At 31.6% G+C, this 15,479-nt stretch overlaps 1 protein-coding gene across 5 annotated transcripts in view; it reads left to right on the top strand.

Moving 5' to 3' along the window:
• The first annotated feature begins 3,096 nt into the window (after positions 1–3,096).
• Positions 3,097–15,479, top strand: part of LOC107436417 (uncharacterized) — a 145,312-nt gene continuing 132,929 nt past the window's right edge. For 4 of the 5 annotated variants that reach the window (XM_087159954.1, XM_087159953.1, XM_087159952.1 and 1 more), the window contains exon 1: positions 3,099–4,081. In XM_087159954.1, the coding sequence (XP_087016080.1) occupies positions 3,991–4,081 (91 nt within the window). In that variant the 5' untranslated portion in view covers positions 3,099–3,990. Of the gene's footprint in view, positions 4,082–15,479 lie in introns of all 5 variants that reach the window. The other variant, XM_087159950.1, reaches the window with a different exon arrangement.

Raw genomic sequence — 15,479 nt, 5'->3', positions numbered from 1 at the left:
GAAAGCAAAAAGGTATAATGGAATGAAACAAGTATGTTTATTGTGATAGTTGTAAACTTTTATACTGAACTTTTAGAATTTTGCTTCAAAAATTGGCAAAAGATGGCGTTACAAGTCATCTATGAACGGCTCTAGAGTTAAAGCGTGCAAGGAGGTTGTCGTACCGGATTAGGAGGTTTGAACCCAGCATTCTTTTAAAAAAAGTATGTTTCTGTTTCTGGAATGTGACAGTTTAACTCTGTACAGGGTACAGTGTTAAACTTGCTATTGGCAATTCAGAAGCTAAATACCCAAATGTCAGTATAAACCTTTTACATCTTAACCGCTAGACATACCTTTTGTTTCATTCTTCCGTCGCCTTTTGTATCTGTGCATATTTTAACTTACAATGTGGGTGGCACTAGTGTCATCCGAAGAAAAAATAGCTCTTATCAGTGCTGTTTAATGCCACGCAGTCCCAGATATAGTTTGTCTAAAATAAGAACTCCTCCTGACATTCGTCTGAACCTGTGGCGGTGACTATGGTAACGAGGTATGACTATTTCAAGTAGGGGTGCGGGGTCACTGTTTTGGGGTGGTTTCAGGTCTCGTCGGCGAGAGAAAGGAGATCTCTTCGGTCTATTGTGTTAGTCCTAGAGTGAAGCTACTCACCCTAAAATGCGCCATTCTTGCTACCATAGCACCACACGGCCTCAGACTTTGTGGTGGGAGGAGTTCTTAGCTTAGACAAACTATATCATTCCAAACAGCGCAAGCCTTAAAAAAAACTTAATTTTACTTTTTAAGTTTAAGTGCTCTTAATTTGAAATTTCTTTTTCTCTTTTTCCCTAAATAAATAACTGTAACTTTTTTTTTAATACATTAACATAGCAATAATGATTTAGCATAAATTTGTTGCATATCTAGGGCAGGGGAGCACATTTACTCTTGAAGGGGAAATGTCCCCCAGGAAGAGTAAGTTCTCTGCATGATTATTTTCGAGTTTAAACTTATTAATTCCCAAAAAATGAAAATATTGCTTTTTTATTACTAAAGTTTAAAATTTATGAATATTAAAGCGATGATGTAAAAAAATGTTTGACGGGGAAATTTAAAAATTACTTATATCAACTAGTTTTATTTATATATTTTCCAGATAATTACTCAGAGAAAAAATTACATAATTTTATATAAAGCATTAAAAAATAATGTGATTTGAAGTTCTAAGCAAAAAAAGTAAAATTTGGCAAGTATAGTATGTTTTGTTCATAACCTTAGTGCCACCTAGTGAAAATCTATTAAAATATGATATGCTTTGTATCCGAGGTTTTTTATTTTGAAATCAGTCAGAACTCCACTGGTTAGAAAATAAAATCAAGGGTACATAGCCTTTGATTTAATGGGGTCTTTTAATTGGATCATGGGCCTTTTGATTTACACAGGATACGACATCCAGGTATTCGAAGTCACGTTTTTCGGGATCAACAGTTTTGTGCTTCATAGAAAGGAACCAACGTCATCTCTGGCAGCTTAACAAAAATCAAACTTCTAAGTTGTTTTTACACAGGGCACACGATGGAACCATATTATGCCTCATTGGGCGGCCACTAAGTCCTGTTATAATTTTGCGGCTTGTTGGGGGTATTTTATTACTTTATAGAACAACGTCAGAAATTTTCCATTGTGTCCCGACGCCTTCTTTAAAAAGGAGAATACTGAGAGCGATTATTGAAAAGATTTTATTAAATTTACCACACTGTAAAAAATTCATTAAATGAAAATATCTCTTTATTTCTTTTATAAAAAGAAAAAAAAATATTTGCAAATAATTAGCCTTTATATTTATATACGACAAAACGTCCCGGGATTCAAACTCGCGCTGTTGGTGTTCTGTAATGATGGTGTTTATATCATGGCGTTCTGTTGTCACCACCGTTCTTATTATAACATTTTAGAATCCTTGCCGAATGTAAAGTAAAAAGGGAATACTTATAAGGAATTTAAAGTAAAAATACTATTTTTGAAGTTTCAGATTGAACCGCATTACCATGTACGTTAATCTCTCATACAAATGTTTATGTCATACTGAGGTTCGATCTGAATGGAAACATACTCCAACTTATCACCATAGTGTAGTAATTTAGTCCGGAATTATGATTCGACCTGAAACGAGGCATGGTTCATTGTATAACCTTTTCAAGACTATAGTGATTTTGTCTGCTGGCATTTTATTTTTCCACCTGAAATGAAATATGGTTTTACTAATCACCTTATTAAGTCTTTAGTAAATTTGTTCATAGTCGATCGGAAATGAAACGTGGTTTAACTTATCACTTAATTAAGCCGGAAGTAATTATTTTCCTAATTATAATTCAACCTGATGGGAAACATAGTTTAATTTATCACCTTATTTTGAATGCAGTAAGTTTGTTCTGTATTAAGATTTGTCCTGAATTTAGACGTGATTTCTCTTATCACCTTATTGAGCCAGCAGCAAATTTGTACTATATTATACCGGACCCAGAATTTTCGGCTTAACTTTTTTACCGAGTACATTATGGAATATTGGACAACAGATACTTAATTTAATTATAAGTCCTAAAGAAATATGTCTCATGCCTTAATATTTTCTAATTTAAACTGACTTTCTCAAGTATACCGAAATTTTACTAAACTAATTCATTGTTCAACTAAACTTTTTAATTTTCTAAAAAAACGTATTAAATATGTATTATTTTATAAAAATAATAATTCTTGAGACAACTTCGGAAAGTACCGAAACAACGAGGTCTATTAGATTCAGAACAAATTGTTACAAATTCAATACGGAAAATAAAGCCAATTACGAGATAGCAAACATTTTAATTTGAGAGAGTACCTCACGCTATTTAACAATCAGTTTACACGGAGACTTCAATTCGATAGCTGTCAAAAGTTTACAAGTTCTATATCACAATTCAACGAAAAACTAAACCGTATTTCGTCACGTGACGCTCGATTTGTTTTTTCCTGTTGTCCCTGGAGACACACATTTCCCTCTAAGATAGAAAAACAAAATCTATGAAAATAATTATACCAACTAATCGAACTTTTTACCAAGTCATGAATACAATAACTTATTTCTTCGTGAAACTGTCGAACATGACAGACATGCCACGAAGAATGTGCGATATCTCGCCAATGAACGGAGCCGTTTGGCGAGATTGATACTCCATTTCATAAATTTAATAAAAATTGATAGCTAAACTGCGATTTTGGGATTTCCTTTCAATTGAAACAAACAGTTGCTAAGGAGTATGTATCGATTCATTTGCATAGTTCATTGCAGTCTTTATGCGAGTTCAACGGTTTGGTAAACAAAGTTAAAACCTTCGTTGGCTATCTTGAAAGTGATTGGCTGAAAAGTTAAAAATCAATTGATGACACAATTCCTTTTTTGTTTTTGTTCTCTGCGGTGTTGCTAAATTTGCTGTTTTTTTGGGAGGGGGGAAGCATGCAAAATTAAAATTTGTGATTAAAAAACCCTGACTGTATTTGAATTTTGTGGTGATGAGATGTGCTCTGCCGTGCTACAAGCCAATTTACATATTTCGCAATGGATAAAGTTTATGCCAGTCCTATTTATAAACATCAAGAATTGTTTCTTTCTGTTCCCTATCTAAAATATGTAGAAAAACGAAGTACTTTTATAATTACGTTGATATTGATACTGACAAAGATGTTTACGTTATTAAAGCTTTAGAATTTTGCAAAAGGTACTAATACACGAATTCGACTTAGAAAAACTACACCAAAGATAGTCATTTTTCGCCACATAATTCCTGTTTTAAAAAGCAAACAGCTAGAAGAAGAATTTTTTGCGTATAAAACTTTAATGACACTGCCAATGATGCTTATATTATAAAAACTTTGGAACTGGGGAAAAGAAACAGATGCTTCAAGTTTAGCTTGAACATGTGAATAAATGTTATTTTGGCTTGGATTTTCGAGAACTAAAACTTTTAGATTCTCATGAAGATTCGAGGCTGTTTTATTCAGGGAAAGAAGAATAAAAGACCATTCTTTAAGAATCAATGCTTCTTTGTAGCTTTCATTTGGATATGTAAGTATTGCTTATAAGCTACTATTATATTTATCATTATTATGGATTAAAATGCTGCTGTTATTGATAAAAAAATATTGAAATAATTTATTGATCTCGTAATCATTAATACTAAATAAAGAGTTTTGCGGAATAACTTATTAAATTACTCTGTAAAATACTTAATTTCCCAAGTAAGTTTATGTTCTGAGAGTAGGACATTAATTAATTTTGATGAGTTTTTAAGCATGATGATTTTTTATAGAATAAATCGTTTCGTGAAGAGTATCGAGATGTTTCTGAAGTCAATATTTTGTTCGTAGTTGTTAGAAGCAGAACATCCAAACAATGTTCTGTCGTCATTGTTTAAATGTCCTGTTCATCATTCTAAAACCTACTTTATAAAATTCAATAAAATAGCATTTAAAACTTTCTTTCACTTTTCACTTCGATGTATCATGTTAGCTACATATGCCCTTCAAATTATAATGTTAAATACATATGCTATTCCGTGTATAATGTTAAATACATATGCTCTTTAACGTATAATGTTAAATACATATGCTCTTTAACGTATAATGTTAAATACATATGCTATTCAACCTATAGAGTTAAATACATATATGCTCTTTAACGTATAATGTTAAATACACTTGTTCTCAAACGCACAATGTTACATGCAATGCTCTTTAACATTTATTGTTAAATACAAATGCTGTACAATGTATAATGTTAAATACATATGCTCTTCAACATATAATGTTAAATACACGTGATCTTCTACATGTAGTGTTAAATACATATCGCTGCTTCAAAACTAAAACGACACATCTGCAGGCATTCCACGTTTGCAGATGTGTCGTTTTAGTTTTTAACCAGCGATACGTTCTTCAACGTATAATGCTAAATAAACATGTTCTTAATCGTATAATGTTAAATACACATGCTCGTCAACGTATGTTAAATACAGAGTGTTCCATTACGATGCACATATGTCATTATAATTCATATTAATTTTCTTTTCATACATTTCTAAAGGGGGGATTACAGAATATTCTAAATATATTTTTTATTACTCGAGTTGAATAGTTCATTAGTCAGACTATAAACAGCACAAACACTTTATCCTTATATGTTTGGGATCTCATATATGGGATGATTGTAAAACAATACAGAAGCGAAATCTATGAGTACTAATTTCACCTACTAAAATGATTTTATATTTACAATACTTTAGTTGTTATAAATAGCGCCACTATTGTACCTTTTTTTTGATTTTATTAGCATATACATTTAAATAACTACACTGTAAAAAGTTCGGAATCAAATTAAGGTAAAAGTACCGGTACTTTTTACTGCTAAATCCATTTTTACTGAAATATGTTATGGAACAAAAAATCCGATATATCGTAATTTGAACAGTAATAATTACTGAAAAATCACCGAATCACTCTACATAAATAAATATTACTGTAAAAATTATGGAATAATATTTTATGGCAAAAATGGATTTTACGGATGATGCATCCAAAGTACTTTATATCATAATTTGATCCGGCATTTTTTCACTGTAGCAGTTAGATTATAACTAGTAACTAATAAAATGTAGTAGAGTATAACTAGCAACTAATAACCAGTATAACTGGTATGCCAAATCTCATAATTACAAAATGATGACTTTAATACGTAATTGATACGTTGAACGCTTTTTATAGGTAATATCTTCTCCTTTGCTCATGTTATTTTTATAAAAATCAAAATTTTTCCATTTTTTTTGGTTCTTATTTGTATATCAATTGCACATAAACGTTTAAAATTTTTGAATGCTAAGGTTAATTAATATGGTTTGTTACTTAATGAGTGTATATTTTAAGTTCGCGAGGAGTCATCATAAAGGTGGAGATTTCATCACTGAAGTCACGTGTTGCTATGCCAGAAAACTTTTTAGAAAATATTATTATCCGATATGTTAAAACACGTTTATTTTCGAAGTGAAAACTATGATGAATTCCATGAACATTTCTAAGATAATACTTTAATAATTCTTTTCTTTTTTTTCTTTTTAACAAAAAGAAGTTATTTATACGCAATCGTGAAGTCATTTTCAAGAAGTGGTTTCTAAACGGGTACAGTACTTTACAACGGTACGACTTAAACAAATATTTTACCATATTAGATGAAAAATATAAATAGTTTTGACAAAAATCGTATTTCTTTTATATAGAAATAGTAATATTTATGGATAAAAATCGTAATAATTTTTGGTCAAAATCAAAACATAAAGTGCACACTTTTATAGTATACTATAGCTTTGGTTACAAATTGCTTATTAAATACATTCATTTTTACGATGATTTATAAATAGATAGTAACACTGCACAACAAATTTGAACATAGTTTTTGTCCTTTAAATCTATATATATAAAAGTGAATGTGTGTCTGTCTGTCTGTCCTCTATAGACTCCTAAACCACCCGACAGAAAGCTATGAAACTTGGCATACAGATAGTTCAAAGCACGAGGAAGGTTTCTGTCGACATTAGAACATTCTGCGATAAACCGTTCCAGCGATATCAGCGAAAGTCGAAATGGAATTTTCTGATTGGTTAAAAGCTAGCCATTGTTTTAAATTTTGCTATAAACGATTCAGTTTTCAAATATCTTGAAGATAACAACGGTGATATTTTCTATCTTATAACTCTATTCATTTAGAAAAGTAAATTAAAGTAAATTGCATATACTTTAATTTTTAATTCGCGCGTTTCTTTATGTCAGGTGAGCACAAGCAAGTAAAATCAACGAGAATAGATTTCTTAATTGTTGGTCGTATCACGGATTCAGTACTGTGAAAACTGTTTAATAAATATAAAGACAAAAGCAAATGTCATTCAAATTGCACGTTTTCAGAAATATTTATATTTAGTACGTAATTTTAGGTTAGCACAATTAAATATAGTTTTCGAAGATTTCAGTGCTGTGACAGTTGTCATTTGAAAACTATTAGTTTGTTTATTTATGCAAAGTTTTCGAATTCATCCATTTTATTTCTTTCATTTATAAAATTGATTTTTGTTTTAAATCTTATAATTTTCATATTTCTTATTCATCTCATTTTTATTGCTCTTTTTATTATTTAAAATATGTATGTGATATTTCGATTTAGCAAATTTGCGACCACTGTCAACTTTTACTTTTCTTTTTCTTTGTCAGAAAGAATATTTGCAAAAATATGCCGCCTAAGCAAATCGCTCTTAGTCGGTCGACATCTCAAGCGCGCAAAAAGAGAACTACCCGTGTTTCAGAAACATCGGAGCAACGGGAAAAAGACTTGAAACTAATCGAGAACAGAATGCTTTTGCCCGTTCCTTAGAAACGTCTGAGCAACAGGAAAGAAGACTGTCAACAAATCAACTACGAACTACACAAACCCGTTCGTCGGAAACATCAGAGCAACGGGAAGCAAGAATGAAAACCGACCAAGAACGCATTTCGCTATTCAGACGCTGCCAATACTCTGATTTGAATTTCAGTGCATTTCGCTATGATCCGACAACAAACTATAGTCTTCCCCCAAGTGTCATCATCGGAGAAATATATCAATTATGTATGTTTTGTAATGCTCTCAAATTTAAAAATGAAACAGCTGAAATTTGCTGTTCTAGAGGCATACTGAAACTACAAGATTTTACGTCGCCTGCCGAGACATTATCAACCTTCGTATCAGGTCAAACAAACCAATCGAAACATTTTTTGGCGCATATACGCCGGTACAATTCGTGTTTCTAAATTACTTTATTCGGTGCTACACGTATCGTGAACGAGAATTACATCCCAACATTCAAAGTGCAAGGCCAAATTTATCATCGTGCAGGATCACTTCTTTCAATGCCTAACGCAGATCATAAATTTCTACAAATTTATTTCATGGATAACACAAATGATCAAGTCAATCAACGTTGTCAGGTAAACAATGGCACTAAACGAAAAATTGTTACCGTATTACAAAAATTTTTCGATCAACATAATCAGTTAATTAGGCTGTTCCCAATTGCCCTTGACTAAATGTCATCCGATATTTACAAAGTTGTTATTAGAGCTGAAAAAACACCTGTAGACCACCACAAAGAAAAATACAATGCGCCAACATTGGATGAAGTGGCTATTGTTATAGTTGGCGAAGAATTTACCTCCCGCGATACAGTTCTTTATCGCAGAAATCGTGACGTTCAAAGAGTTCTCAGAAACGTATCGATCATATGATGCATTGCAATATCCTATTTTATTTTGGTGAGGAGAGGAGGGATATTATTTTAACATAAAATTAAGAAGTCCGCAAACAGGCGAGAAAACCAATAAGAAAGCAAGTGCAATAAGTTTTTATGCATATAGATTAATGATTGCCAAAACGCTGATAATCATACTTTAAAATGTCGACAATTAGTTCATTAATACATTATCGATATGTATGCGAAAATTGAAACTGAACGCCTACTGTATATTAAATTAAATCAAACCAAATTACGGTCAGAAGAATGCATTCATTTACGGGATGCAATAATTAATGATGGTAACGTTAATCCTAATGATGTGGGGAAAATGATTATATTGCCGACTACATTTGCAGGGAGAAAAACTTGGACTCCCTGCAAATGTAGTATTCATACATGTCTGAGTATTCATACATGTGCCTTGGACTCCAAGGCACATGTATGAATACTCACAGGATGCAATGACATATGTTCTCGCATATGGGCTCCTAGATTTATTTATTACATTTGCGTGCAATTCTGCTTGGGTTGAAATTAGAGATATTTTGTTACCAGGACAATCATCATCGGATCGTCATGATATTACAGCACGTGTGTTCAAACAAAAATGATAATCTTTACTTGATTTCATTGTGAAGCGTCATGTTTTTAGAGAGACACGGTGTTGGGTGTACTCTATTGAATGGCAAAAACGAGGAATGCCTCAGGCACGCATTCTAATTTGGCTTATTGAAAAAAACCCACCTTGCCAAACTGATCAGATATCAGCAGAAATTCTTGATGTCACCATAGATCCAGTCTTATTTCAGATCATTGTCCAAAATATGTTTCATGCTCCGCGTGCATCACCATACATGTCTGTTTGAAAATGCACTAATGATATCCTAGAGAATTAACTGCTGAGACTATCACTGGTTTTTTTCACCATTAAATAAAATTTGCATTTCAAATCATAATCGCAAATGTCATTTACACACTTAAATACAAAATTCAAATTCAAATTGAAAGCGTTGCAACGCACGCAGGGTACAGCTAGTTCTATATAAACATAAGGAGCTTGATTCATACATCGAAACCAAAACAGTCCATCGCATACCGTTTTGTTTGAAAAAAGTCGCCAAGCTTCTAGTGAATTGTATTCCTATCTATAATGCTGTCATGCATTTGGAGCCTTGAGAATTCGGGAAGCAGATAAGGCTTTTGTCGCCAAGATAATCGTCGTGTTGGTTTACTCCCATGGTTTAAAAAGAGTTTCGTTTCACTGTGTGGCGTTAAAATACGTAGAGTTTTAAAATAAAATGCGGATTTCCTTGAAAATGGTGCGTGATAAAAAAATGATTACAGATTCGTTATTGTCAGCCAAAAATAAGTAAGAAACGCAAATTTCTAATTAATGGACATTTTTACTTATAGCGCAGCGTAAGTTTTATGATAATATGTTATTACAAAACTTATTAGACGCTCATATAGATCATAATATTATATCCTATAACTAACATTAGCTTTCGAACTATTATGTTAATAAGCTTTTATTATATTGTACAATCCTTTCACATTTCGAAGAAGCACGTAGTTAATATGTTAAAACCACCCACGTCTTAGTTATTTTAATAAAATGCCCTCAAATGTTGGAATGCAAAACATATACTTATTTGAATATAAATGGAAAATCGTGATAATGAATATTTATATCAAAAATAAAATTTTTAGAACTCGAGTTTGAGAAACCTGAAATATGTTTAATGTTTGAATTCACGGAATCAATTAAAATGTATAAATAAAACATTTTCTTATTTGAAATTCTGTCTTCAGATATGATGAAAGACGTGCAGTGCAACTATAAACAGTAAAATTATTTCCAAAGGTAAAATGATGCGACATTTAAATATGGAGTTTACTAGTTTCAAAACATGATGCATATACGAAAATTATAATTCATCAGAGAAATAAAGTTAAAAGGAATGAATTTATAATGCAGGTAGGAATTGATGAAAATAATGACAGTTATAAAGAAAATAATTATGAATATAGCAAATTAATATAATTATCTAAAGTTAGGATACATTATAGTTAAATTTTAAAAATGAAACTTTCCAAATGTATATAGGAAATCTACTTTAAAATTATGAGTGAAACATATAAATTATCGTAGAACACATTCTTTGTATCACAAACACAACATTATACAAATTTTTAGTTGCATTTATACAAATACTTGATCTTGCTCAATCGTGTATGGGGATTTCAAATCTAGAATTAAATTTGCTCCCCTAGATGCAGAGTTTTTTTTAAAACAGATTTTAATCTATTTAGTGTTTTTATGTCAAAATAAAGGCCGGGATAGCCTGGTTGGCTGGGCGCTGGACTCACGCTTGTGAGAACGGGAGTTCGAATCCAACCGGCCGAAGATTCGCCGTGCAGCAAATGGTGACCATTGTGTGTTAAATCTGTCGGGTCACAAAGTCGTCCACATTCCCATAACAAATCAATACCTCTGGGGTACTGAATTGGAGATGAATCCTTCGCTGGTTCAGGTCAGAATTACGATCTGTGGACGAATGAATGGATGTATAAATGGGCCCATCCTATTAACGGGGGTGTGATGTATGGGTGTGGCGGAAGTCGAATTCTTGGCCATAGATGGCACCACAGGAAAACAAGAACAATCAAACCCCTTCTGCCTTACTGGCAGAAGCAACAACAAGTCAAAATATACAAGTTGAAAAATGTAATATGTAACAGTGGGTCACGTAAGCAAGGCGACTAACTTCTAAGGGAGTTAGTTCAGACACATAATCAGGTTTAAAGTTGCATTGGAACCCATGCCTGGAAATGTCGTCATACGCGGGTAAGGCGCTTCCCTATTATGACCTGTTGAGAAGCACATAAGGAAACAGTTCATAATAGAAAGCATCCTTAGCGGCGTATTAAGACATTTCGTGGTATGGGTCTTTAGGCAAATTTAATCCTGATGATGTGCTCCAACTCCAAGATCAATTTGTTTTGACATTTAAGTGAAACACTGTTATATATAGCATTTTTAAACTTGTACATTTTGACTAAAAATAGACTTAAAATGTAAACGATTTGAAATGAATAATGTGAAAATATCCAAGATCTGTTCAAAATTCATGTGGCAGAAAACAAAAAAAAATTGTTCCCCAGTGTAATTAGTATGAAACAAAACAAAACGTTTTAATTATGAACAAGGAAGAGATGACAGCCTTAAGAATTTTTTATTGAATCATTTTTCAAAGTTTTACTTATTATTAAGTTTCAGGCGATAAAGTAGGCCTAAATTCAACGTAGAATGCCTTATTATAAAGGACTTTTCATTTATATGTAAACCCTTATATACAACTTTCGTTTTTTGGTAAATTTCAAAATAATAGTTTCATTAATTTTAATTTTATAGAGTTTAACTCTAACCATTGTATTTATGCAAATTTTATCTTCGTAAAACAAAGATGCTTTATTTTTTTATTTTTTAGCACCACAGAAAGAAGTAAATGACATTCAAGTTTTTTTTTGCATTAAAATTGCTCTTAGGACTAGAACAAATTTATTTTTCGATTCTATTAAAATTCAGTCAACATAATGGTTGTAAAGAAACATTACATTTTTTTCAAGAATCCTTATTTCAATGAAAATGCCAAGTATTATCTTAGTTCATGTTCATTATTTTATTCTAAAATTTTAATTAATTTTAATAACAATCTATTTTTTTAATTTCAAATGTTCAGGAAGAAAATGCTTTTTTTTGCATGTTTACATTTATCAAAAATGCTTAAAGAATTTTAATTCCAGTATTATGGAAATAGATTAAAAATGTAAAAATGTCCTCCTAATTTATTTTTTAAAATAAAAATAGCGTTGCGAATATTTTGTAATTTGGAAACTATTAAAATTTCTTCCTAAACGGGAAAATGTATTATATTTAAAAATGTAATTTTAATTACAATTTCGGTACCATCAAGAAAGCAACGTTAAGTTTCCTCCAGATTTTTTGTGATAGCTTAAGAAACAATTCCGCATTTTTTCTTTTAAATTGCTGCTTCACTAAAACATTTTAATTACTTTTATAATTCTTCGAGCGATTTCCTAGAAAAATGTAACGATACGAATATCATCAAAATTAAAAAAAATATGAAAAGAATCTCTGGACTGAATTTTTTGAAAACCTTTTATGCATCTCTTGCTGTTTCCAGTGTCAATTGGTTGAGATTGTTTGTAAGAAACTATTAAAATCGCAGTTTTATCTTTGGAACTTAAATCATGTTGTTTAAATGAATTTCATAAACTCATCAAAATTAAAAAAAAAAAAGCACAAAAGGAAAGAAATCTCTACATTAGATTTCTCAAAAACCTCATCTGTTTCAAACGTTTGCAGCTGGATTTTCCAATGCCCCCTGCTTTAGATTAATTGTAAGGCACTATTAAAATCATAATTTTGCTTTACAAACATAAAATATATTATTTAAATAAACTTTAAAAACAAATCAAAATTTAAAAAAATGCGTGAAAGGAAAGAATTCGCTACTTTGGATTTTTTAAAAACCTTATACGTATCAGTTGCTTGGAATTGGATTTTCCAATGTCCCCTGCTTAAGATTGTTTGTATGTAATGATTAAAACTACAGTTTTATTTTTCAAACTGAAAATATATTGTTTAAATAATTTTCAAAAACTCATCAAATATTAAAAAAAATATACATGAAAGGAAAGAAATCTCTGCATTAGAATTTTCGAAAATCTCTTTTGTATCGTTTGCTGGCATCCAGTTTATCCATTGTTTAAGATTAAAAATACAATTAAAAGGAATTAAAAACACAATTTTATTTTTCAAAGGTAGAAAATAGTCTTTTAATGAATTTCAAGTGCTTTTAATTGTAAAGATTGTCTCAAAATTGAGTTTTGATGCTTATTTACAATACAATGTTGCCAACAAAAGGAAAAAAGAAAACAGCAGGACAACTGGCATTTCAGGTTTATTGAAAATGGAGTGATCCTCAAAAGAACAACCCGTTTTCATTGCGGAACATTACTTTGAGCATTATTGAGCTATTCGACATTCTCGTAATTTATCGAGTATTAATAATCCAGAACATGCAATTCGTTGCCGTTGGACCCTTTTATTATGCTTAAGCTTTATATCAACAAATACATAACCTCCTACGCTTTGAAGATGGAAATTGAGCGCGGTATCAACACAATTCAGTCAAGTTTAAGCAAAATGGTTTATGAAGGTTGAAAATGGTTCCAAAAAACGAATAGGAGCCAGTTATCTGATATACTATTCCTTAGATAACCCTGTACAGTAAAATTTATAAATCAATAAAAATTTCACAGTTTTTAATTCAGGAATCATGATTCAAAAATTGTGTATTCTTTTTTGTCAAAGTGACTCCTTATTCTAAGAATTAAAAACATTAGGAATATTAGGAATTATAAATGTGAATATTTTTTGTACAATATTTTTTTAATTTTTTATTTTATTTAAACGACTTAAAACTCCTCATGCACCACAAAAAAACTCCTCATGCACCACAAAGTATAGCATGAGGCCTACAGTTGTAAGTAGAAAACAAAAAGAAGAAAAATTTACAAATTTCCATTAAAAACAAAATTCCGCAAGGCCGCAAGACGGTACAATTTTTAAAAGTTGAGATTTGATTTAATTATAATATTTGGTTTGCAAAATGATCAAATTTTACCGTTTACTTTTATATTATTATTATTTTTTAAAGAGATATGCGTTTTTGAATTGTTTTAAAGCGTAAGTGCAGCTTACTTATTTGTTTTTAAATCTTAAAACTATGTTTTATAGCTGAAACAGCGAAAAGTTTTTTGTTTTAAAGAGTTACGTTATTTTTTTAAAAATGTAAATGCAGCGTATTCATTTTTTTAAAAATTAAATCTTCAGAACATATTTTATCTTAAGAAAATCTACTGAAGTAACAGAGGGTTTCACATAGTTTCAACAACGCCAATTTTTGCCAGTTATTTTACTGCTGCTCATCAAGTCTCAAAAACTATCCGCAAATATTTTGATTAAAAAATCATATTGTCTAATATTTTTCAGTTCCTTAATATATAAAAATGTACAGTGTGCCAAAAAAAAAAAAAAAAAAAAAAAAAAAAAAAAGAAAAAAAAAAACTGTCTACCCCGAATATTTTTTGATATACTGATCAGATCTTCGCTATCTAGGACTCATTTTTAATGTTTCAAGGAGGGGACATCAAATATGCGAATTGCAGCCGATATTCTAACACATGGATCAATAAGTTCCGAGACTAACCCAGAGATGGCGCTCGTAGTAAACCAGTAACCAGGTCTTTCTAGAGTACTAACCTTTGCTTGAAACGTGTCAAAATTTTAAGTCGATCGGACCAGAAACAGCTGAGTTATCGAGGTTGGAGTAAAGTCGTTTTGTAGTTTGTTTAAAAAATGGAAAAAACAGAGTTTCGTGTTCTGATAAAACATTGTTTTTTAATGGAAAAAAACACCGTGCAAGCGAAACAATGGATTGACAAATGTTACCCGGACTCTTGTACATCAAAAGCAACGATTTGTCGGTGGTTTGCCGAGTTTAAACGTGGTCGTACCGACACAAATGACGCGGAACGATCGGGTAGACCTGTGGAAGCCGTTACACCGGAAAATATGAGTGAAGTGACAAAAATTATAATGAAAGATTGTAAAGTGAAGCTCCGTGAGATTGGTGAGATGACACAGATATCATATGGAAGTGTATTTACTATCCTTCATGAAAAATTGAGCATGAAAAGGGTTTTTTCCAAGTGGTTGCCGCGATTGCTTTCGATGGAACAAAAACAGCAACGAGTCGATGATTCAGAAAGCTGTTTATCGTTATTTACTCGCAACAAAAAAGATTTCTTGCGTCGTTACGTGACCATGGACGAAACATGGTTACATCACTACACTCCAGAGTCGAAGCGGCAGTCATCTGAGTGGCGCACAGCTGGCGAAAGCCGTCCGAAAACGCAGCAGTCAGCTGGCAAAGTCATGGCGTCAGTTTTTTGGGATACGCATGGCGTGATTTTCATTGACTACCTCGAAAAAGGTAAATCGATCAACAGTGATTATTATACTGACTTGCTGGTGCGTTTGAAGGAGGAAATCGCAAACGC

Source organism: Parasteatoda tepidariorum, chromosome 3 (assembly GCF_982258835.1).
Source record: "Parasteatoda tepidariorum strain Cologne lab strain chromosome 3, Ptep-v5.0, whole genome shotgun sequence".
Classification (NCBI taxonomy): Eukaryota; Metazoa; Arthropoda; class Arachnida; order Araneae; family Theridiidae; genus Parasteatoda; species Parasteatoda tepidariorum.
This window is presented reverse-complemented; position numbering and strand designations above follow the sequence as displayed.